General features: G+C 50.2%; 1 protein-coding gene across 2 annotated transcripts; it reads right to left on the bottom strand.

Annotated features, from left to right (window-relative positions):
* Window positions 1-3,572: 3,572 nt before the first annotated feature.
* LOC117194899 lies at window positions 3,573-23,123 on the bottom strand. Of its 2 annotated transcripts, none has more exons than XM_033399362.1 (6): window positions 22,825-23,123; window positions 22,602-22,771; window positions 22,345-22,521; window positions 22,130-22,276; window positions 4,097-4,360; window positions 3,573-4,001 (listed from the first exon to the last, which is right to left on the bottom strand). In XM_033399362.1, the coding sequence occupies exons 1-6, from the start codon at window positions 23,113-23,115 to the stop codon at window positions 3,908-3,910; spliced, it is 1,143 nt and encodes a 380-aa protein (XP_033255253.1). In that variant the 5' UTR covers window positions 23,116-23,123; the 3' UTR covers window positions 3,573-3,907. The 2 variants fall into 2 exon arrangements, with proteins under 2 accessions (XP_033255253.1, XP_033255254.1); XM_033399363.1 differs by having other exon boundaries at window positions 22,602-22,759.
* Window positions 23,124-23,645: the final 522 nt, after the last annotated feature.

The raw sequence follows: 23,645 nt of genomic DNA, 5'->3' as shown, positions 1-23,645 counted from the left end.
AATGCCGAGTGCGAACAAAACTTCTGCTCCATTATGGATTGTTTTACCTGAAGATTAGTTGGGAATCTCGATTGCAATTACTCCAACGAATCTCATTGCCGGAGAGTGGTCCAACCACAGGAAATTTAATTGCTTTCGAGTGGGTTTCAATTACGCAAATTGCATTAGACATCACCACGCACGGATTCCCAATGAATCCAAACATATAGTACTCTTAGCTGTATATTATTTATGAATCGGATCAAGCTATCGGCCTTGCCAGCTGTACCTAGCCCAAGTTTTGCCCCAATCGGTGTAGGAATTCCCTCTTGCTGCATCGCAAAACATCACCAAATGTCAGAAAAGGGGTCCATTCTTTATCCTCCAAGGCTGCCGCACTTTGACCTGCCTGCTCTACTCAGGTGGAGGCTGGTGGGATTGATTTGATTGCTGTCACCGACTGGGATGACAATCCATCCAATTCAATGAGCTACTCACTTTCGCCTCGAGTTTGTCCTGGGTCTTCCAGCTGTCCTTTGAAGTCCTCGTCAGAGGTATCGCTCCCGGGCGAAATGAAAGTCGTTTACATTTTTTATCAACTTTAAGTGGAAGATTATCGAGGGCACTTCGTGCTGGTTTTCGTACAACTTACCCCTGGGAACGTTTTCATAATTTTCTACCTCCAACATTGCCATTCATTTCCCATTAAATGTGCCGTGCCTCAGGACGGCTCCCAGGACCCCCAGGGCGGCGGAAGATGTGCATTTATCCATTACCGTTGACGTTGCTGTCGACTCTCCTCTCCGCTCGAATCACCCGGTTAAAATGTAATTAACCTGCCTGGACTCGGCACTCCATGGCGTTGCATTCCACGTCTGAAATTCAGCCATGTCTTAATAGCCGGTAATCGAGTTGACTTGCCCTATGCCCTGGCCAAATGCATGTGGAATGAGCTCGTTCGGAGAGTTATGGCTGTGAATTCATGTTAATTGAATATCTATAGACGTGCATGGGGCCGAAGCAGAGGGGCCTCGCATAATTGTCGGCTCATTAAACGATAATGCAGGAAAATTGATGCCCGGCCTTTTTTCATTCCATTCCCCATTTTTGGGGGAAATTGAATTTCATAAACTTTCGGATGAAAAACAGGGTTGCGGGGGAGCCTCCCCAGGGAAGTTCCCAGCAGCAATTAGTGCGCTCTGTCTCGGGAGTGCCCGGCTTCGGAAGTGGCAGGAGCCCCGAGAAGCGGCAGGAACGTGGCCGAAGGCACCGACGTGCCGCGCCTTGCCGTGCCGTGCGTCAGCTGGGGAAAATCGAAACCAAAAAGTTTGTTTATGCTTAGAATGCCAGCGGGATTGCTGGCAGGAGGTGGAGCTGGGAGCTGGGAGGCTTGGGGGCTTGGATGCTGGCAGGATGCGGCTCTCTCTGATGCCATTGACATCCGCAACACGGCCACGGCTGTTGTCATTCAAGTGTTCTAATCAATTCTGATTTAATTTTACACGGGTGCGAGCGGCAAATGGATGCAGACAAGGACTCGCACGGGCGCAGTCACACAAGCGTGAGCATTGAATATGCCACAGATACATATGTGGGGTCGGTCCTTTGCTCGCACGAGTCCCAGTTAGGCTCTCACACTTGAATAAAGCCATTCCAGACATCAATATTTTGATCCTTCCCTGGTTGGGCTATTTGTACTTACCGCTGCTTCTGTATTCTCGCTGTGGCTTCCGCACCCGCTCTCACTGCTCCACGCTTTCACACACTTTCCGTATGCATCTCTCTTTCTCTCTCTTTGTGTATCTCTAACCATGGAACAACTTTCTTCTTATGACAGAGACAGATAGTTCCGCCAAAACATTATCCAATAATCTTTATCAACAGCCACAGCCAGCGCTGTAGCATCCGCGCCGCGTGCCTACCTCCACCTCCAGCTCCAGGTTAAGTTTGTTGAAAACTTTAGTCTGCATGACAGTCGATCCAATATCCCTGTGCATTTGGATTTGTTTGCAGGTAACGACAAGGCTTAAGACATTTTACTAATTAAATATCAATGTACTTTTCCTTCCATTTGCCTAATTTACCGCTGTCAACAGCAAGACAAACAATATTGTAGTCCAAAAGAGTGTACACACTGGCCGCCCAGGGCTGTCACGCTACGATAAAATAAAAACAGCTGTGTCGTAAATGTGCGATTAAAAATTCAACGAAATATTTGTATCCCGCGAAGCTTGGTTTTTGGAGATCAAAAAGGACTTCCATATCCCGATGTCTCTGAAGATAGGGCTTATCCGAAGTCCCTTCAAATTGGAAGAGCGTAATCCGCTTTTACATTAAATCGGATTTAAATATAAACTCTATAGCGGCAGATATTCAAATTTATTTTCTTAGAAATCCTCACAGAAATTTAAATGATTAAATTCCAAGTGCTCTTAAAGATGGGAAACCGAACTAAACTGTCGTCTAGGGCCTGAAATTGTCCAACTCCTGATGGCACTTCAGGTGACGGCGTAAACGCCAAGCTCCGCCTGAGTAGGGCCCATGGAGTGGGGCCATAAAACAATTTTGTTGTAAATTTACGATACCCCCGGCCATGTATGACAGAAGGTACATATATACTCGAACACATAAAGGCACTGGGCAGGAGGCAGTCGACATTTTCTTTCCACCAAGAAATTAGGAAAGGATGGAGGGTAGGAAACGAAACGAGCTCCATTGCTCCACCATTCTTTTGGAGGAATAAATTAATTTATTGAATGAACAGATTGCATTTTAAATTTATTATACTTCCATTTTGGGGCACATGAATTTCTCTTTACATGATAGAAAATTTAGGTGTTGGAGATTGACGTAAGGCTAATCCCGGTTTTTCACACTGGGCTTAACTTTGTATTATAATTGGACATCCCATCGTATTTATGTATATATTAAGCCTATGTTTTGTGTTTGTATGGGGGTTTCTTTCATTGTCCTCCTCATAGGACAAGTGTCTTTTAATCAAATTACAATAGGGGTTAATTTAATAAACTCTCACTTTCTACCTTTCACAGGATCTGTTCTATCTTTCATGTGTGTCCTGTGGCTGTTTTAACTGTGGCTGGCGCTGTGCCACTTGCAAATAATTCACTTTCTTTTGCCTCTTGTAAAGATTGTGCGGTGTGTGTGATTATGGGTTACGTGTTCGAGTGTCTGTATGCTACGGGTGTGGATGAACATTATTGGATTGCATTGAAAGAACTGGTAGCTTAGAAATAATGTATCGGCACTGGCGTTACGTTGCCTAAACGTAACGCCCAAGAGAACTAGTCCTCTGATCTACTATAATTGTTGAATACACGTTGCTTAATCAGACGCACCAACTGTGCATAATTTTGTAAATTTTTTTTTGGGACATATTTCTTTAAATTTTTTTTTCTTGAGTTTTGCCATTTTTAAAGTCTATCAAACAAAATTTAGAACTGAACTGCGTAAAAGAAACAATTTAGAAGAACTGAAAAAGCCGAAATGGAAACGAGTAGAAAAACGATGTTTCTTTTTTTGAACACCAAACGCTGGCACGGCCCTGTTCGATGCGATTCGGCTCTGATTGGTTCCGCTTCAGCTTGAGATCGGTCTGATTTGGCCAACTGATTTGGGGAAGCAGGAAAGCGCTCCCGATTTGCAATAACAACTAGTAATATACGCATATATACGGCATGATATATATGGTAATGGTAATGGTAAACGAAAGACAACTAGTATTCCCTGGGGGTTGGTGGTGTGGTTGTGTTGCTCCCATGTCGAGCAATCGGAACCCAGATAGGACTGGGCTGAGTTCCTTCGCTGAGGTGTGTGTGTGTGGTGTGGTGTGGTGCTGGTTTTTGTACGAACATATTTGCTTTCTAACTTATTTCCCAAATTGATTTTGATATTCCTAAATTCCGGGATCCTAACTGAATCCCTCTCTCCACGTCAAGGTCCCTAAAGTGTGCTGCTGTTGAATGAAACAGGATCCATCGAAGTGCATGCGCTTTTCATTGCGACTACAAAGGACAGAATAGAACGGAAGTTAGCAGAGCAGGATGATGGGCGAGGGGGAGGGGGAGGGGGAGGTTGAGAGCATCGGTTTGACACTCACCGAACAAACAGATGCGAGGTCTTGCCCAGAGAGGCAGTGCAATGGATGCCAGGTGTGGTCAAAGTGGCCGATCCATTGCCGGGACTGGTGCGAATCAAGCACTTGTTGTCCAAACGAGTGACCTTCACCAGGCCATCGGCTGCCTGGGTGATGCGAAATCCGTTTATGTCATAGATCTCAGTGCCATCCTCGGTACAGGTGTAAGCTGAATTGGCAATCACGTCATGGGCTTCAGCCATATAAGAGGGACAATGGCGCGAGTCGCTGCGAGAAGTTCGGGAATTAAATCGAAATTAGCCAAATAAGAAGCGATGCAATTGGCCGGGGGGACTCACTCATAGAACACTGCCAGGGTGTAGTCCTTGGTCAGATCGGTGAAAGTCGGTTGTGGTGCGCGTCCCGGCTGTGTCCACCAGGTAGATGAGAGCGCACGCCTCGCTGGTGAAGCTCACACCCTTGTACCACATCTTGGCATAGCGACTGTAATGGGAAGATAATTCAAAGGATTCAAAAGATGCCACGTTGGGGTAAGGGCCATTCCCACTCACACAAAGTTATTGCCCTTCATGCCGTCGTAGGTGACTAATTCGACTTTAGCGCCGCTCTGCAAGATGCGTCCATTGGGGTGGATCAAAGCCGAGTTGCTGCAGTTGCGTGATAGAGCAACTGCCACCATGCTGCGCTTATTGAGCACGCGCACCGCCTTGTCCAGAGTCATGTCAATGCTGCCCCATGCAAAGAAAGGTATTAACATTAGGGGTCGGTCTTAAAGAAGAGCCAAGGGGCTGGGGGCGTCCACACTCACCGCACGCCATCGCGGAGGCGCAACTGGATGGTGCCGTTCGTCATGGCAATGGGTCCAGAGCCGGGACATGCCGGCGGTGTGTGGTTCTCGAGCTCGAAGTTGCGTGTGCTGCTCACGCGTGCCAAGGCGTATGGTGGAGGGGGCATTGGAGACGGCAACTGTTGGGAATTCTGAGATTGAGCATAGAATCGGCTAGATTTACAGATATGCAGGAGCCCCTTACCAGGCAGTAGTTCTGCTCGTTGTCGAAGCCATAGGTGGGCGTGGCATTGTAGCGCTCTGTGAGTGCCTTGCCGCTGTGCGCCATTTTGCCAGCGTCTATTTCCTGCATATTCCCTGGCCCGTACTGGGGAGGGTTGGAAATGTGTATGCCCGGCAGTTGGACGTATGGACGGGCCGACTGACTGCCGACGGGGTAATTGGCGCACTCCTTGGAAATGCCGCTTGTGATGGTGTTGGTGCCAACGGTGGCGCTGCTAGCGAGACTGGAGCTGCTGCCGCGATCCATGTGGCCCACGGAGTCCGTGCCGGAGGACAGCGAGATGTTGCTCATGCGTTGGGACAGCTGCCCCCAGTCATGCCGACACGCAAGCTTGCTTGCTAAGGGAGGGGGGATGAGAAGGCGAGAGGTAGTAGCGGAAGTTAGATCAGGAAGGAAATGAAGAGGTGAGTAAGTGAAAGTGCCAGAAAATAATTGAATACCGGCAGGAGAGAAAACGACAGATACGAGAGAAAGTGTCAGCAGCGCAGAAATCGAATGACTTTGCAACTGTTGCTAACATTCTGTCGACATTCTGTTAACGCATGCATATACATACATACATACATATATGTATTTACATACGAGTGTGCGTTTTTCCCAATTTGCATTTGATTTTTATAGAAATTAACCAAACTATTTTGAATAGTATTAGAAGAGAAGAGAAGAGGGGGGAATAGAGAAGGAAAATTCTAATATTAAAGTCGGAAAGTAAGAGAGCAATGGTGGAAAAGAGCGAGACGGAAAATAAGAAGGTCTGAAATAACAGGAGAGGGCATACCCTGCTAGCGCGATGATGCGGCAGTTTTGTAAAACAAAATGTCTGAAAATTGAAGAAACTTTCACGTTATTGCTTGGAATTTCACTTACCGGCGATGGGTTGTTGGTGTAGACGGAGCGCTGGCGCACCCCGTTGGGCGGCTTGGTGGGCGAGCGCAAGATGTTGTTGATTTTGTCGTTCATCTGAGCACGCGACAAGAAGTCCTCGGCATTGAAGATCCCCACACGGGCGCCCTTCGGGCTGCTTACTTGCGAGACCGGCTCCTGCTGGGAAGTCTCGCAGTCCGATGACTGGCACTGAGCCTCCTTAGTGCTGACCTTGGGCTCAACGGACTTCGGCTCGGTGACCATTTTGATTTGGCAACTTTTTCCTTCTCGCTTTCTATTCGTCAAGTGAGTTCACAAGACCGGCGTGTGTGTGTGCGTGCGTGTGTTCGTGTGTGCGGCAAATGCGAAATTTTTAATTATACCCGATACTCAAAATGAGTATTGGGGTATATTAGATTTTTGGTGAAAATGGATGTGTGTAACGTCCAGAAGGAATCGTTTCCGACCCCATAATGTATATATATTCTTGATCAGCATCAATAGCCGAGTCGATTGAGCCCTTTCTGTCTGTCCGTCTGTCCGTCCGTCCGTCCGTCCGTCTGTCCGTCTGTCCGTCCCTATTAGCGCCTAGTGCTCAAAGACTATAAGAGCTAGAGCAACGATGTTTTGGATCCAGACTTCTGTGATATGTCACTGCTACAGAAATATTTCAAAACTTCGCCCCGCCCACTTCCGCCCCCACAAAGGACGAAAATCTGTGGTATCCACAATTTCTAAGATACGAGAAAACCAAAAACGCAGAATCGTAGAAAATGACTATATCTTTTAGACTGCAGAATCTGATTTGGATCGTATTATTATTATAGCCAGCATCAAGAAAACAATTTCATTTTTTCTCTCCCTGTCTCTCTCTAACACACACGTAGCATAGGCGGCTTTGCTTAGAGTAAAACATTAGCGCCTAGATCTCAGAGACTATAAAAGCTAGAGCAACCAAATTTGGTATCCACACTCCTAAGATATCGGACCGAGACGAGTTTGTTTCAAAATTTCGCCACACCCCCTTCCGCCACCGCAAAGGACGAAAATCTGGGGATATTCACAAATCTCAGAGACTATTAACGCTAGAGTAACCAAATTTGGTATCCGCACTCCTGTTAGATTTCACTATAAAACGTATATCTCTTAATTTCGCCCCACCACCTTCCGCCCCCTAAAAGACGAAAATCTGTGGCATCCACAATTTTGGAGATACGAGAAAACTAAAAACGCAGAATCATAGATAATGATCATATCTATCAGGTTGCTGAATCTGGATCAGATCAGATAATTTTTATAGCCAAAAGGAACAAATCAATTTGCACTGGCTATGCAGCGCCTGACGTCACGCTCAGACTGATTTTCTGTCTCTCTCGCACGCACTCTTTGTCGTGTCGTTCAATATTAGCGGCGTCTGCCGGAGGAGAGCCATACTGACTAAGTATCGGGTATAAATGTAGAGTTGCGGTCTCCGCAGCAACTCACAACGTTCCCCCTCGTTCACTTTAAATATGTGTGAACTTACTTGAGAACACGCGCGTGCTAAATACAGTTTTAGAATATTTTGTTCGACACTTCTCACTACGACTCTGAGAGGAATTTTAATTTTTATATTTAATTTTCCACTTTACATGAGCTCCGCTCGCTGGCACAATTTTCGAAAGGATGACTGTTCGGATTTTCACACTGAAAGTCGTCGCCTGCTCAAACCGGAATTCAAAGTGAAAAGCAGAGCTGTCTCCCGATTATAATCGGAGCGATATTCAGGGCTGCATTTCAATGTTGTATGGATGTAGATCAGATACTAATTACTGTACATTTTCGAAGAAAATTTACCAAATACAATTCGTTCACAGACTTGCATTAAGGCGCCGCACTGACGCTGATCTATCCACAAGCCTGGAAGCCTGACGGTATTGACCCGTCATCGTTTTGGCCCAAAGTAACTTCATTCTGGTCATGGCTATTTGTGGAATACTTCTGGCAGTCTTAATTTAATTTGGATCTCTTCCATAAACTGCGTGCACTGCAACTCTCTCTTCCCTAACTCCTCTCAAATCTGATTTCCTATAGATTATTAATTGGTACTTTGTATCGTTGCCCAACTAGAAATGGATTTAAGTCAGCTTGAATGCATTTCCGTCGGCCTAATCCTATTTCACGCTTTTAGAGTCGGACAAATGAAGTTTGCCAGCATCAAAGTCAAGCAAAATCGAATTAAGCAATAGGCGCCGCTCCCAACAGCATCAAGCAGAAGCTTTAAAGCATATTAGAAAATTGAAAAGTCAGCCAAAAGAGTTTCACTTGGCCATGTAAAAGTACTGTGCTGTGTGCTCGATGGTGGCATAAAACTGAAAGTTTCAATTTTCTGAAGTGCTCGCCTTGGCTCGAGAAGGTTGCGAAATGCCAAGTGTCAGTGCCAAAGGAGGCGGCTAAGCACGGAGGAGCCTCATCTTGGTGGGTTACTGCTGATGCAGTGTATCGCATATCTGCTTCGTCAGTTGGAATTTCTGGCATCATCTTTACGTGAGGGTACACACTTGTGTCCTGGAATTTGCATGCAAAATATAATAGTGCTAGGTGCCCATTTATGTATGTACAAGCTAAGCTCTCTATAGCGGACACATGGTTCCAGTAATTCAATCCGTACTATCCATATAGTGTAAGTAGCGAATGTGTACAGCTTTTGTTAGATGTTTGGTTCTACCCAAATTGTCGGATATGTGCGGATAATGCTGGGGGGCTGTTGACAAATTAGCCAAAATTTAGAATTTGGCAGGCCCTGAAGGACGCCCGTCCGCGCTTGTGGCAATGAAAATTAGCTGAGACATCGCACGTCTGGTGTGTGGGGGAGTGTTATTGTTTTGCCACCTTGTAGTCTGGATCGTAGAGAACTATTGTCGAACGGTTCAGTTCAGTAGGAAACCCTGAACTTCTTGCGAATCGATTGACAACTATATCCCCTCGCCTGCTCACATGATTGATGCTGGCTTTCACTTTTTCGGCTAGAGCGCATTGACTTCCCCTGCATTTGGCCATCGCTGCCCACGCAGCATGGCACATCGAATATTCGCCTAAAAATTCTATCTCATTTTGCTTGTGACATATTTGAAATTTATTTTCGGTGCTGATGCTGATGCCCCGATGCTGTTGCTGTTGCTGTTGCAGCTGCATCTGCACCTCCGCCCACGCACTGCATTGACTCAGTTTGAGAGTGAAAATAAAAAAGAACAGTTGGCAAATACTGTATTTATAGAAAATGCAATATGCATGGAATCCGAATGAAATACGGAAACTCATTTGTAAAAAGCTACAATGCCTTGACCGGCTCCACCACCTCTTTTGTTGTCACTTACAGCAGCCGCAAGCGAACAAATTGGTTAACCTCCTTTTATTTTTTTCCTTTCCTTTTTTTGGTAGTACGAGTCCATATTTATGGTTCGTAAATATGAATGTGGGATTTTTGTCGAGCCATTACCAATTGGACGGCCATTTACGGCAGGCAAAGGCAGAGAGGAAGCAGAATTGTGGTCTTTTTCTAGTTTGAATTGCTTGTTGATTATTTGCTTGCCACATTTTAATTAACTGGATTTCGTTTCGCAGAACGAATGTGTAACAGTAAGCTTTTGGCAGCGAGCACTGCTCTGAAATATTCTATCTATGCTCCAAGGGGATTTCATTTCCACTCGGTCGAATGCGAAATGTGGAAAAACTATTTTCGTCGACCCAAGAAAACTCATGAAAGTGTCAGTGAACTTTGGCGCAGACAAATCCGGCCGAGACGGACCCAGACGGCCAAGACCCAGACCACACAGGGTGTGGGTGTAGCTGTGGGTGTGAGGAGCATGTGACATTTTCAGAGCTGGGCCAACAAATGGGTTAAGCCTGGGCCTGGACCTACAGCAAAACATTTTGGCCTTCGCCATCCATAAATTTCCAGATCGCAACTTTGCTCTTCGGATTGCTTCGAGTTTATTGTACGTACTTTGGCCCCAGCAAATACGAGTATTTGAAGCCTTTGACACGTACCTCTTTTATCCGAAAGTTGGCTCATTGAAGAGGCCTGGACTGGCACCAGCTGTTCATTTCTGTTAGGCCGTTGCCAAGTGGATTAGCGCAAATATTTTAAATTTCTGTTGGTCGGTCCACAGACAAGAGTGCTGAGAGGCGTTACTTTGCGGCTTAATTAAACTCAATTATAATCGTGTTGACACTTTTGTTATTCTGTATTCTGTAGTTGTTTTTGTTGGGGCGAAAGCAAATTAAAACTTCAAACTTGATAAATGCCGAGTGCGAACAAAACTTCTGCTCCATTATGGATTGTTTTACCTGAAGATTAGTTGGGAATCTCGATTGCAATTACTCCAACGAATCTCATTGCCGGAGAGTGGTCCAACCACAGGAAATGTAATTGCTTTCGAGTGGGTTTCAATTACGCAAATTGCATTAGACATCACCACGCACGGATTCCCAATGAATCCAAACATATAGTACTCTTAGCTGTATATTATTTATGAATCGGATCAAGCTATCGGCCTTGCCAGCTGTACCCAGCCCAAGTTTTGCCCCAATCGGTGTAGGAAATCCCTCTTGCAGCATCGCAAAACATCACCAAATGTCAGAAAAGGGGTCCACTCTTTATCCTCCAAGGCTGCCGCACTTTGACCTGCCTGCTCTACTCAGGTGGAGGCTGGTGTGATTGATTTGATTGCTGTCACCGACTGGGATGACAATCCATCCAATTCAATGAGCTACTCACTTTCGCCTCGAGTTTGTCCTGGGTCTTCCAGCTGTCCTTTGAAGTCCTCGTCAGAGGTATCGCTCCCGGGCGAAATGAAAGTCGTTTACATTTTGTATCAACTTTAAGTGGAAGATTATGGAGGGCACTTCCTGCTGTTTTTCGTACAACTTACCCCTGGGAACGTTTTCATAATTTTCTACCTCAAACATTGCCATTCATTTCCCATTAAATGTGCCGTGCCCCAGGACGGCTCCCAGGACCCCCAGGGCGGCGGAAGATGTGCATTTATCCATTACCGTTGACGTTGCTGTCGACTCTCCTCTCCGCTCGAATCACCCGGTTAAAATGTAATTATCCTGCCTGGACTCGGCACTCCATGGCGTTGCATTCCACGTCTGAAATTCAGCCATGTCTTAATAGCCGGAAATCGAGTTGACTTGCCCTATGCCCTGGCCAAATGCATGTGGAATGAACTCGTTCGGAGAGTTATGGCTGTGAATTCAAGTTAATTGAATATCTATAGACGTGCATGGTGCCGAAGCAGAGGGGCCTCGCATAATTGTTGGCTCATTAAACGATAATGCAGGAAAATTGATGCCCGGCCTTTTTCCATTCCATTCCCCATTTTTGGGGGAAATTGAATTTCATAAACTTTCCGATGAAAAACAGGGTTGCGGGGGAGCCTCCCCAGCTAAGTTCCCAGCAGCAATTAGTGCGGTCTGTCTCGGGAGTGCCCGGCTTCGGAAGTGGCAGGAGCCCCGAGAAGCGGCAGGAACGTGGCCGAAGTCACCGACGTGCCGTGCCTTGCCGTGCCGTGCGTCAGCTGGGGAAAATCGAAACCAAAAAGTTTGTTTATGCTTAGAATGCCAGCGGAATTGCTGGCAGGAAGTGGAGTGGGAGCTGGGAGCTGGGAGGCTTGGGGGCTTGGATGCTGGCAGGATGCGGCTGTCTCTGATGCCATTGACATCAGCAACACGGCCACGGCTGTTGTCATTCAAGTGTTCTAATCAATTCTGATTTAATTTTACGCCCAATTAAGTGTGAAAAGCTTTTGATGTTGGGCACACGGGTGCGAGCGGCAAATGGATGCAGACAAGGACTCGCAGGGGTGCAGTCACACAAGCGTGAGCATTGAATATGCCACAGATACTGTGAAGGCATAAGCCTCCACAGCACTAACCACGACACCATCCCCTGGAGGGACCGCCCCGACGGCTGGTTATCTAATTTCATTATTTCACTATCACTTTTTATCCGATTCTTATTACTTCTATTATAATTAGTATTACTTAGACAACGAACAATGAATCCTTAGTTTCCCCAATTAAAATAAGAAATAGGCTAAGAAAACCCCTAAAATAGTGACGCGTTTACTTATTAGCAGCGAAGAGACAACACGAAAGAGAGACGCCTACTCCGGCCACGCAGCAAAGAGAGCCGACATGGAAGAGAAGGAAACGAAGAGACTCGCCGGTCGCTCTTACGCCCACGCAGCCAAAGCAAGAGAGAGAACGGCCGAAGGCAAAGGAACAGCATGCAAGAGAGCGAAGCGGCAGAGAAGCCGCCGATCGCCCACGCAGCCGAGGCCGACAGCCGAAAGCTGCGCAGCCACGAAGCGGCGGAGAAGCTGCAAAAGGTAAAGCAGAGGCCTGGCACGGTCCAGCGCGGGCGAGGCTCGAGAGTGATCTCGGAGGGCTGAGCCAGACCGGTTGTGCGGCGGAAGCCAAAATAGAGTTAAAAACTAGCCGTGACCGCGCCGTGTACGCAATAAGCCGGACGCGGTGAATAAAAACCAGCTGTGACCGCGGTGTGCAAAGGAAGCCACCGACGTGACGAGGACCGGCCGCCGGACCCAAGGAAGGGAAAGCAAGGGTGAGCCACAGAACCAGGAGTTTTCCCGAAAATGTTGTAAATTTTTGTCATTTTTTCCCCCCACAATAAAGACACCCACCGGTTTCAGAACTTTCGCCCGTAGGAGTCCCTCAGCCCCACCCCCTCTCTTCCCTATTCCCTGGGGGCCCGGCGAAGGGGATGTGAGTCGTGGATCATGCGGCATCCCCCAAGCTGGGCTTCCCTTCCCCATACCTGTCTCCCCTGGGGACCCGGCGATGCTGGATGTGAGTCGTGGGTTCACGCGGCATCCTCAAAGCTGGGTTCCCTCTCCTACACCCTCGCCATGGGGGACCCGGCTATGCTGGATGTGAGTCGTGGATTCACGCGGCATCCGCAAAGCTGGGTTCCCTCTCCTACACCCTCGCCCTGGGGACCCGGCGACGCAGATGTGAGTCGTGGATCATGCGGCATCTGCTAAGCTGGGCTCCCCTCTCCCCTACCCTTCCGACCCCTGACCCAAACCCCCTCCTCCCGCCTCGCATGACCCCCAACACACGTCTCGGCAGCTCCCCAAGCACGGGTTCACCCGCGCCTCGATCCACCCCACGGGTGCGCTTTCGCTGCGAACGGCTCTCCCCTTAGGTCCTCACACAACAAATTTTGCTGTGGGGAAGGACCGGGCCCTGGACAGACTGAGAAGCTGTACCTTGGCCTGAGAACTTCCTTACAGATGGCGCCCGAGCAGGGACACGAGGGGAGAGTCGGTGAGCATAGGGAATAAGTGAAAAGCAGTTAGAAGTGAAAAGGGAACCAAGCAGCAGCCAACAATTAAAAGGCAAGACCCACAAAAGCAAAACGGCAAACCGATGTTTAGGAGCCACGGATCAGGAAAAGCAGCAGGAGAAAAGGAGGGAAAACTTAAAATCAGTGATCAGCAGCCAAAAAATCAGAGTCCCGGCAAATAGCCAGCACCAATCGTTGATCCCTCGACTTATGTACAGCTGAGACTGGTTTCTCTAATACCCCCCAAGCAACAGCCGCCGGCACGTGTCCCAGACGCGCCGGCAAAAACCACGCAGCCAGCCACCTACGCGCCAGAAAGAGACGGGGAGAGACGCGAAAAACCACGCAGACAGCCACCTACGCGCCAGAAAGAGACGGGGAGAGACGCCGAAGACACAGCACCGCGTGCCGGGAGAAAATGGCCGCAGACGGCGCCTAAAACTTTGGCACGCGACGGCGACAAAGCGGCACCAACGACAGAGTAGCAAAGCAGCAGCAGCGGCGCAGCGGCAGAGCAGGAAAGCAGCGACGACAGAGCAACGAGGCAGCGGCAGAGCGGAGAAGCAGCAGCGACAGAGCAACGTGGCAGCGGCAGAGCGGAGAAGCAGCAGCGACAGAGCAACGTGGCAGCGGCAGAGCGGAGAAGCAGCAGCTACAGAGCAACGTGGCAGCGGCAGAGCGGATAAGCAGCAGCGACAGAGCAACGTGGAAGCGGCAGAGCGGAGAAGGCGCAGCGACAGAGCAGCGAGGCAGTGACAGAGCAGCCAAGCAGTGACAGAGCAGCCAAGCAGCGAAGCAGCGGTAGAACAACGGAGCAGCGGGGACAGAGGGCGATCGCAGAGGAGCAGCTACATGGCAGAGGAGCCCTCGGCCACATAGCCATGGCCACGCCACGGCCAATATAAGGCGGAGCAGGAACACCGGTCGAGACAGTCATTACCGAGCAGTCGGACAGTTGTTACCGAGCAGTCAGACAGTTGTTACCGAGCAGTCAGACAGTCATTACCGGGCAGTCAGGTAGTTGTTACCGAGCAGTCACAGAGTTACCACCGAGCAGTCAGACAGAACCTTTTTCGAGAACCGTGCCACGTGCCCTTCGAACAGGATCCCTCACCCAGTGCTGTGTATCCTAGTACAGGATCACCGATCCAGTACCGTGCCGCGTGTCCTTCGAACAGGACTTTCCACCCAGTGCCGCGTATCCTAGTACAGAAGCCCCAGACCCAGTACCGTTCTGATAAGGACTCGTACCGGTGCCCCGATTAGTGTACCAGGATCGGGATGAACATCCGCTGGATAGCGTCCCGCAGGAAGGACGAGCTGCAGAGCCTAGCTAAGGAGTTTGGACTAGGAGAAACTGGGACTGAAGAGGACCTACGGAGCCGGATCACCGCATTCATCGCACGCCCTGGGCACCCCGAAGCCGTGCAGGCAAGGCTGGACGAATTGGCTACGCACTTTGGGAACATACCGAGCCCCAGGGACCACCGGAGTCCAGCCACGTCACCCGGGCCAGAGAGCCAGACGAAGATGAAAGACAGCAAGGAGGGACTAAAACTGCGATTAATTGTACCCGAGCTGCCCAGCACGAGCCAAGGATCCACCCACGGATACCGCGAGTCAGCAACCGAGACACCGGCCGCCCACGACGAGCAACCACAACGAGCTGCCCAAGGACCACTCCAAGGAACCAGACCAGAGGCGTCCAGCAAGAACCACGCGCCAGTACCCACTACCGCTGGACCCCTGGCCACGCCTAGCCACCAGACAACCACGGAAGGAGAACATCCACGTCTTCCTCAGGGACATCGGGTCTCTCGCCCCGGAGGGGGTGAGATCTCGTACTCGTTACTGGCGGACAAACTCCGGAAATGGGGATTTACTTTCGACGGCCACGCGGACCCACTGGCGTTCATCGAAAGGCTCGAGGAGCGAGTGGAATCATACGGCGGGAGCCCAGAGCAGTTGCCGCGGTCTCCTTACAGGTAAGGCCGAAGGATGGTTCCGAACTTTTCAGATGCAGGGACAGAATTGGACAGACTTTCGAAAGCGGCTGGAAGACACCATACGAAGTCGGGAACAGAAGCCCAAGGAATCCTTCCGGGATTACCTTATCGAGTTGCGTCTGATGATGCAACGAGCCCAGTATACTCGGGAACAGGAACTCGAGCGGATCTACGAAAATCTCCGTCCGGAGTATCAAATGTACACGCGCAGACAAGATTTCCGATCACTCACGGAATTGACCCAGCTCGTCTCGGCCTACGAAACCGCGCGGGACCGAGACGCACTCCGCGGCGTCGGGACCACGCAGAACCATCGACCCCGTGCCGCCTATACCGGCAATGGAACCAACCCACAACGAGGCAACACACACGAGACACGCGGGAAAACCGAGATCGCCAACCGAGGAATCGGCCATGAGCAAGAGCAGGCGATCGATGTACAACGAGCCTGCCGGAACTGCCGGGAAAACGGCCATTTCAGTGCTGCGTGCACTAACCGACAGAAGCTGTTCTGTTGGGAATGTGGCCACCGAGGGGTCCAGACCATCAACTGCTGCCGGAAACCAGCGTCGGGAAACGGGTCGGGTCTCCGCCCAACTGGGACATGGACGGAGGCGCGCACCCAGGAACAGGAGAAACCCACCCATTAAGCATGACCGGAGGAAGGATCGCTGCCCTGGTGGACATCAATGGGAGAGCATTTGCGGCCACCCTCGACACGGGAGCCACACGATCCTTCATCAGTGAGCGGCTGGCGAAGGAGATAGGGACGACCGAGAACAGGCGAGAGGTGAGGACCAGGATCCGCCTGGCAGATGGTACCAGGAATGAGATCAACCAAGCGATAGCAGTCACAGTGCGCCTGGATCAGCAAGAAACACAGGTATCTCTTCTTATACTCCCCACGGTATTAGACGACTTCATCTTGGGGCTCGACTTCCTCTGTGGCATCCGCGCAAGGATCCACTGCGGACGGGCATATCTGCAGCTGAAGTTGCAGCAGAAACCCGCCGGGACGATACCATCATGCACCGCCCAGCCACGCCCACGGTCTATCACGTTTGCGGACTCCACTGCCATCCGATACCAGCCGCAGACCAACAACCCACAGCCAACCACGAACCATCCAACCGCAGTGATAGCAAAGCCCTACCAGACAAGATCACGCAACAACCCCAGGACTACGCCACCACAACAGGACATGAAGGAAGCTACGACGGAAATAACTGCGAGACCGATGGAACCAACCATGGCCAGTTCCCCAGCACGAACCCCGACACCAACAGGACAACGCAACGAAAGGAAGACTTTGGCAGAGACAGCTACGGCTCCACTGGATCAATCCAGGGCCAGCTCGTCGAACCAGGTGTCACCAACAGGACACAGCAGGAAACAAAGGACTTGGGCAGAGACAGCTACGGCTCCACTGGATCAATCCAGGGCCAGCTCGTCGAACCAGGAGTCACCAACAGGACACAGCAGGAAACAAAGGACTTGGGCAGAGACAGCTACGGCTCCACTGGATCAATCCAGGGCCAGCTCGTCGAACCAGGAGTCACCAACAGGACACCGCAGGAAACAAAGGACTTGGGCAGAGACAGCTACGGCTCAACTGGATCAATCCAGGGCCAGCTCGTCGAACCAGAAGTCACCAACAGGATACAGCAGGAAACAAAGGACTTGGGCAGAGACAGCTACGGCTCCACTGGATCAATCCAGGGCCAGCTCGTCGCCTACTCCGCATGGGAGAACCGCTGACCCCACGGCCGAGCTACGACAGCAGCTCCGACGAAGGGTTCACCAGCCCCACGATGGAGGCCGACAAGCACTGGCAGCCGACCTGCCAGGCAAGCACCGATGAAGAGTTCTTGCACGACCGACGCTTCGGAAAAGCGGGTGGCCGCCCATGGGTGAAGCACTCCGTCCGGGAGCTAAACCGCCAACTGGAGGCCGAGCGGGCCACGACGGGCCCATACTCGGACGTGAGCGAGGACGAAGATGGGCCGGCCAACTGCCAGAAGAACACTCCAGCCAACATCGCGGTTGACGTGGCACCTTGGACCACCTGGAAGGACGCCGACAGGACCCTGCAACTGCTGCTCGCCCATCCACGGCCCATCACCCCACCGGGGCCCGAGAGGGAGATCATCCCCGCGTCGGACAACGACACAACAAGCGACGACGAGGTACAGCTCCTAGGAGAGGACGACACCACTCCGCTACGGATCCGCGACGGCAGTCTGGGCGATGCGCTGCCTCGACGGCTCCGGAACCTCGGCCTTCAGGATGAACACGAGCCACCCAGACACGTAACCGGCAATGAGCTGCCCCAACTGCTCCAGGAACTCGGCCTGGGGGACGGACCCGTGTCCCCGATACCCAGGGATGACGGAGACGAGGAGGTAGTCTGGATCCTGGGACGGCAGGAGAACCCAAACGGCCCGATCCCGGACACCAGCAGGGACGACGGGTGGCACGCCAGACTGCAGGAGTGGGACGCGCAGGAGGAGGCGGCAGCCCCGGAAAGAAGGGAGAATCCCGATTGGCAGCCGCTGGACCACGCACCAATGAAGTGGCTATCGCCAGTTCCCACCGACCACAACGCCCCGAACCCGGAACCGACGAGCTGCACGGCCCGAGAGGCCGAACCAGGAAACGCGAGCCAACCAAAGGAGGACAGCGACCTGTCATTGGGCTTGGAAGAGGCAGAGGCGAGCGGACTGCTCACAGCGTTCGAGGAGATGCCCGAGCTAAACACGCTGCAGGAGGAGCAGGAATGGCCAATCGCCCCAGTCGCCTGGCGAGTAAGCACGCCTGACCGCCGCATCCCGCAAAGCCTGTTGGAAGGCGCCAGCGCTCAGGCAAACGCGGCGCGTCACGGGCGCAGCCGGATCCGCAGCTTAGAACACCACGACGGCCAACGCTTCCGCGTATGCATCAGCGGGAATTTGGTGCGCATTTCACCGCGCCATACCCCGAAGTAGGAAGGGAGTGTGAAGGCATAAGCCTCCACAGCACTAACCACGACACCATCCCCTGGAAGGACCGCCCCGACGGCTGGTTATCTAATTTCATTATTTCATTATCACTTTTTATCCGATTCTTATTACTTCTATTATAATTAGTATTACTTAGACAACGAACAATGAATCCTTAGTTTCCCCAATTAAAATAAGAAATAGGCTAAGAAAACCCCTAAAATCGTGAGGCGTTTACTTATTAGCAGCGAAGAGACAACAAGAAAGCAAAGAGAGCCTACATGGAAGAGAAGGAAACGAAGAGACTCGCCGATCGCTCTTACGCCCACGCAGCCAAAGCAAGAGAGAGAACGGCCTCGCCCACGCAGCCGAGGCCGACAGCCGAAAGCTGCCCAGCCACGAAGCGGCGGAGAAGCTGCAAAAGGTAAAGCAGAGGCCTGGCACGGTCCAGCGCGGGCGAGGCTCGAGAGTGATCTCGGAGGGCTGAGTCGTGGATCATGCGGCATTTGCTAAGCTGGGCTCCCCTCTCCCCTACCCTTCCGACCCCTGACCCAAACCCCCTCCTCCCGCCTCGCATGACCCCCAACACACGTCTCGGCAGCTCCCCAAGCACGAGTTCACCCGCGCCTCGATCCACCCCACGGGTGCGCTTTCGCTGCGAACGGCTCTCCCCTTAGGTCCTCACGCAACAAATTTTGCTGTGGGGAAGCACCGGGCCCTGGACAGACTGAGAAGCTGTACCTCGGACTGAGAACTTCCTTACAATACATATGTGGGGTCGGTCCTTTGCTCGCACGAGTCCCAGTTAGGCTCTCACACTTGAATAAAGCCATTCCAGACATCAATATTTTGATCCTTCCCTGGTTGGGCTATTTGTACTTACCGCTGCTTCTGTATCCACGCTGTGGCTTCCGCACCCGCTCTCACTGCTCCACGCTTTTACACACTTTCCGTATGTATCTCTCTTTCTCTCTCTAACCATGGAACAACTTTCTTCTTATGACAGAGACAGACGTGGCAGATAGTTCCGCCAAGACATTATCAAATAATCTTTATCAACAGCCACAGCCAGCGCTGTAGCATCCGCGCCGCGTGCCTACCTCCACCTCCAGCTCCAGGTTAAGTTTGTTGGAAACTTTAGTCTGCATGACAGTCGATCCGATATCCCTGTGCATTTTGATTTGTTTGCAGGTAACGACAAGGATCAAGACATTTTACTAATTTAATATCAATGTACTTTTCCTTCCATTTGCCTAATTTACCGCTGTCAACAGCAAGACAAACAATATTGTAGTCCAAAAGAGTGTACACACTGGCCGCCCAGGGCTGTCACGCTACGATAAAATAAAAACAGCTGTGTCGTTAATGTGCGATTAAAAATTCAACGAAATATTTGTATCCCCGCGAAGCTTGGTTTTTGGAGATCAAAAAGGTCTTCCATATCCCGATGTCTCCGAAGATAGGGCTTATCCGAAGTCCCTTCAAAATGGAAGAGCGTAATCCGCTTTTACATTAAATCGGATTTAAATATAAACTCTATAGCGGCAGATATTCAAATTTATTTTCTTGGAAATCCTCACAGAAATTTAAATGATTAAATTCCAAGTGCTCTTAAAGATGGGACACCCAACCAAACTGTCGTCTAGGGCCTGAAATTGTCCAACTCCTGATGGCACTTCAGGCGACGGCGTAAACGCCAAGCTCCGCCTGAGGGGGGCCAGGAGGGCCCATGGAGTGGGGCCATAAAACAATTTTGTTGTAAATTTACGATACCCCCGGCCATGTATGACAGAAGGTACATAAATACTCGAACACATAAAGGCACGGGGCAGGAGGCAGTCGACATTTTCTTTCCACCAAGAAATTAGCAAAGGATGGAGGGTAGGAAACGAAACGAGCTCCATTGCTCCACCATTCCTTTGGAGGAATAAATTAATTTATTGAATGAACAGATTGCATTTTAAATTTATTATACTTCCATAGTATTGATTTTGGGGCACATGAATTTCTCTTTACATGATAGAAAATTTAGGTGTTGGAGATTGACGTAAGGCTAATCCCGGTTTTTCACACTGGGCTTAACTTTGTATTATAATTGGACATCCCATCGTATTTATGTATATATTAAGCCTATGTTTTGTGTTTGTATGGGGGTTTCTTTCATTGTCCTCCTCACAGGACAAGTGTCTTTTAATCAAATTACAATAGGGGTTAATTTAATAAACTCTCACTTTCTACCTTTCACAGGATCTGTTCTATCTTTCATGTGTGTCCTGTGGCTGTTTTAACTGTGGCTGGCGCTGTGCCACTTGCAACTAATTCACTTTCTTTTGCCTCTTGTAAAGAGTGTGCGGTGTGTGTGATTATGGATTGCATTGAAAGAACTGGTAGCTTAGAAATAATGTATCGGCACTGGCGTTACGTTGCCTAAACGTAACGCCCAAGAGAACTAGTCCTCTGATCTACTATAATTGTTGAATACACGTTGCTTAATCAGACGCACCAACTGTGCATAATTTTGTAAATTTTTTTTTGGGAGATATTTCTTTAAACTTTTTTTACTTGAGTTTTGCCATTTTTAAAGTCTATCAAACAAAATTTAGAACTGAACTGCGTAAAAGAAACAATTAAGAAAAACTGAAAAAGCCGAAATGGAAGCGAGTAGAAAAACGATGTTTCTTTTTTGAACACCAAACGCTGGCACGGCCCTGTTCGATGCGATTCGGCTCTGATTGGTTCCGCTTCAGCTTGAGATCGGTCTGATTTGGCCAACTGATTTAGGGAAGCAGGAAAGCGCACCCGATTTGCAATATCAACTAGTAATACACGCATATATACGGCATGATATATATGTAGGCAATGGTAAACGAAAGACAACTAGTATTCCCTGGGGTTGGTGGTGTGGTTGTGTTGCGCCCATGTCGAGCAATCGGAACCCAGATAGGACTGGGCTGAGTTCCTTCGCTGAGGTGTGTGTGTGTGTGGTGTGGTGTGGTGCTGGTTTTTGTACGAACATATTTGCTTTCTAACTTATTTCCCAAATTGATTTTGATATTCCTAAATTCCGGGATCCTAACTGAATCCCTCTCTCCACGTCAAGGTCCCTCAAGTGTGCTGCTGTAGGTGTCTATGTATGTGTTCCAGGTGAAATGTGTTGACATGTGTGAGTGTGTGCGTGTGGGATGGGCTACCACTGCGCCGTTTCTATCTCCGGACTACGAACGCCGCTCAGTAGACAATGAGCAGGTTGTTCTCATTGAAGCCGGCGGAGTGTCCGGCGTTGCGTACAATGAAACAGGATCCATCGAAGTGCATGCGCTTCTCATTGCGACTACAAAGGACAGAACAGAACGGAAGTTAGCAGAGCAGGATGACGGGCGAGGGGGAGGGGGAGGGGGAGGTTGAGAGCATCGGTTTGACACTCACCGAACAAACAGATGCGAGGTCTTGCCCAGAGAGGCAGTGCAATGGATGCCAGGTGTGGTCAAAGTGGCCGATCCATTGCCGGGACTGGTGCGAATCAAGCACTTGTTGTCCACACGAGTGACCTTCACCAGGCCATCGGCTGCCTGGGTGATGCGAAATCCGTTTATGTCATAGATCTCAGTGCCATCCTCGGTACAGGTGTAAGCTGAATTGGCAATCACGTCATGGGCTTCAGCCATATAAGAGGGACCATGGCGCGAGTCGCTGCGAGAAGTTCGGGAATTAAATCGAAATTAGCCAAATAAGAAGCGATGCAATTGGCCGGGGGGACTCACTCATAGAACACTGCCAGGGCGTAGTCCTTGGTCAGATCGGTGAAAGTGTCGGTTGTGGTGCGCGTCCCGGCTGTGTCCACCAGGTAGATGAGAGCGCACGCCTCGCTGGTGAAGCTCACACCCTTGTACCACATCTTGGCATAGCGACTGTAATGGGAAGATAATTCAAAGGATTCAAAAGATGCCACGTTGGGGTAAGGGCCATTCCCACTTACACAAAGTTATTGCCCTTCATGCCGTCGTAGGTGACTATTTCGACTTTAGCGCCGCTCTGCAAGATGCGTCCATTGGGGTGGATCAAAGCCGAGTTGCTGCAGTTGCGTGATAGAGCAACTGCCACGATGCTGCGCTGATTGAGCACGCGCACCGCCTTGTCCAGAGTCATGTCAATGCTGCCCCATGCAAAGAAAGGTATTATCATTAGGGGTCTGTTTTAAAGAAGAGCCAAGGGGCTGGGGGCGTCCACACTCACCGCACGCCATCGCGGAGGCGCAACTGGATGGTGCCGTTCGTCATGGCAATGGGTCCAGAGCCGGGACATTCCGGCGGTGTGTGGTTCTCGAGCTCGAAGTTGCGTGTGCTGCTCACGCGTGCCAAGGCGTATGGTGGAGGGGGCATTGGAGACGGCAACTGTTGGGAATTCTGAGATTGAGCATAGAATCGGCTAGATTTACAGATATGCAGGAGCCCCTTACCAGGCAGTAGTTCTGCTCGCTGTCGAAGCCATAGGTGGGCGCCATTTTGCCAGCGTCTATTTCCTGCATATTCCCTGGCCCGTACTGGGGAGGGTTGGAAATGTGTATGCCCGGCAGTTGGACGTATGGACGGGCCGACTGACTGCCGACGGGGTAATTGGCGCACTCCTTGGAAATGCCGCTGGTGATGGTGTTGGTGCCAACGGTGGCGCTGCTAGCGAGACTGGAGCTGCTGCCGCGATCCATGTGGCCCACGGAGTCCGTGCCGGAGGACAGCGAGATGTTGCTCATGCGTTGGGACAGCTGCCCCCAGTCATGCCGACACGCAAGCTTGCTTGCTAAGGGAGGGGGGATGAGAAGGCGAGAGGTAGTAGCGGAAGTTAGATCAGGAAGGAAATGAAGAGGTGAGTAAGTGAAAGTGCCAGAAAATAATTGAATACCGGCAGGAGAGAAAACGACAGATACGAGAGAAAGTGTCAGCAGCGCAGAAATCGAATGACTTTGCAACTGTTGCTAACATTCTGTCGACATTCTGTTAACGCATGCATATACATACATACATACATATATGTATTTACATACGAGTGTGCGTTTTTCCCAATTTGCATTTGATTTTTATAGAAATTAACCAAACTATTTTGAATAGTATTAGAAGAGAAGAGAAGAGAAGAGGGGGGGAATAGAGAAGAAGTCGGAAAGTAAGAGAGCAATGGTGGAAAAGAGCGAGACGGAAAATAAGAAGGTCTGAAATAACAGGAGAGGGCAATGAGGTGATGTGGCAATGCTGCTGTTGCCGAGCTGTTAAGACTGCGGCGGCTGTT

This window comes from Drosophila miranda (assembly GCF_003369915.1).
Source record: "Drosophila miranda strain MSH22 chromosome Y unlocalized genomic scaffold, D.miranda_PacBio2.1 Contig_Y4_pilon, whole genome shotgun sequence".
NCBI lineage: Eukaryota > Metazoa > Arthropoda > Insecta > Diptera > Drosophilidae > Drosophila > Drosophila miranda.
Note: the sequence above shows the minus strand (reverse complement) of the source record. Positions and strands in the feature narration are given on the sequence as shown.

Bases quoted from the DNA above. Each gene is read 5' to 3' on its own strand.
- LOC117194899 (XM_033399362.1), bottom strand. From the start codon at position 23,115: ATGAGCAACATCTCGCTGTCCTCCGGCACGGACTCCGTGGGCCACATG. The intron at 22,277-22,344 runs GTAAGTGGGAAT...TTCCCATTACAG, and splicing joins ATGAAGGGCAATAACTTTGT to TCGCTATGCCAAGATGTGGT. The intron at 4,002-4,096 runs GTGAGTGTCAAA...TGTCCTTTGTAG, and splicing joins ACCTCGCATCTGTTTGTTCG to TCGCAATGAAAAGCGCATGC.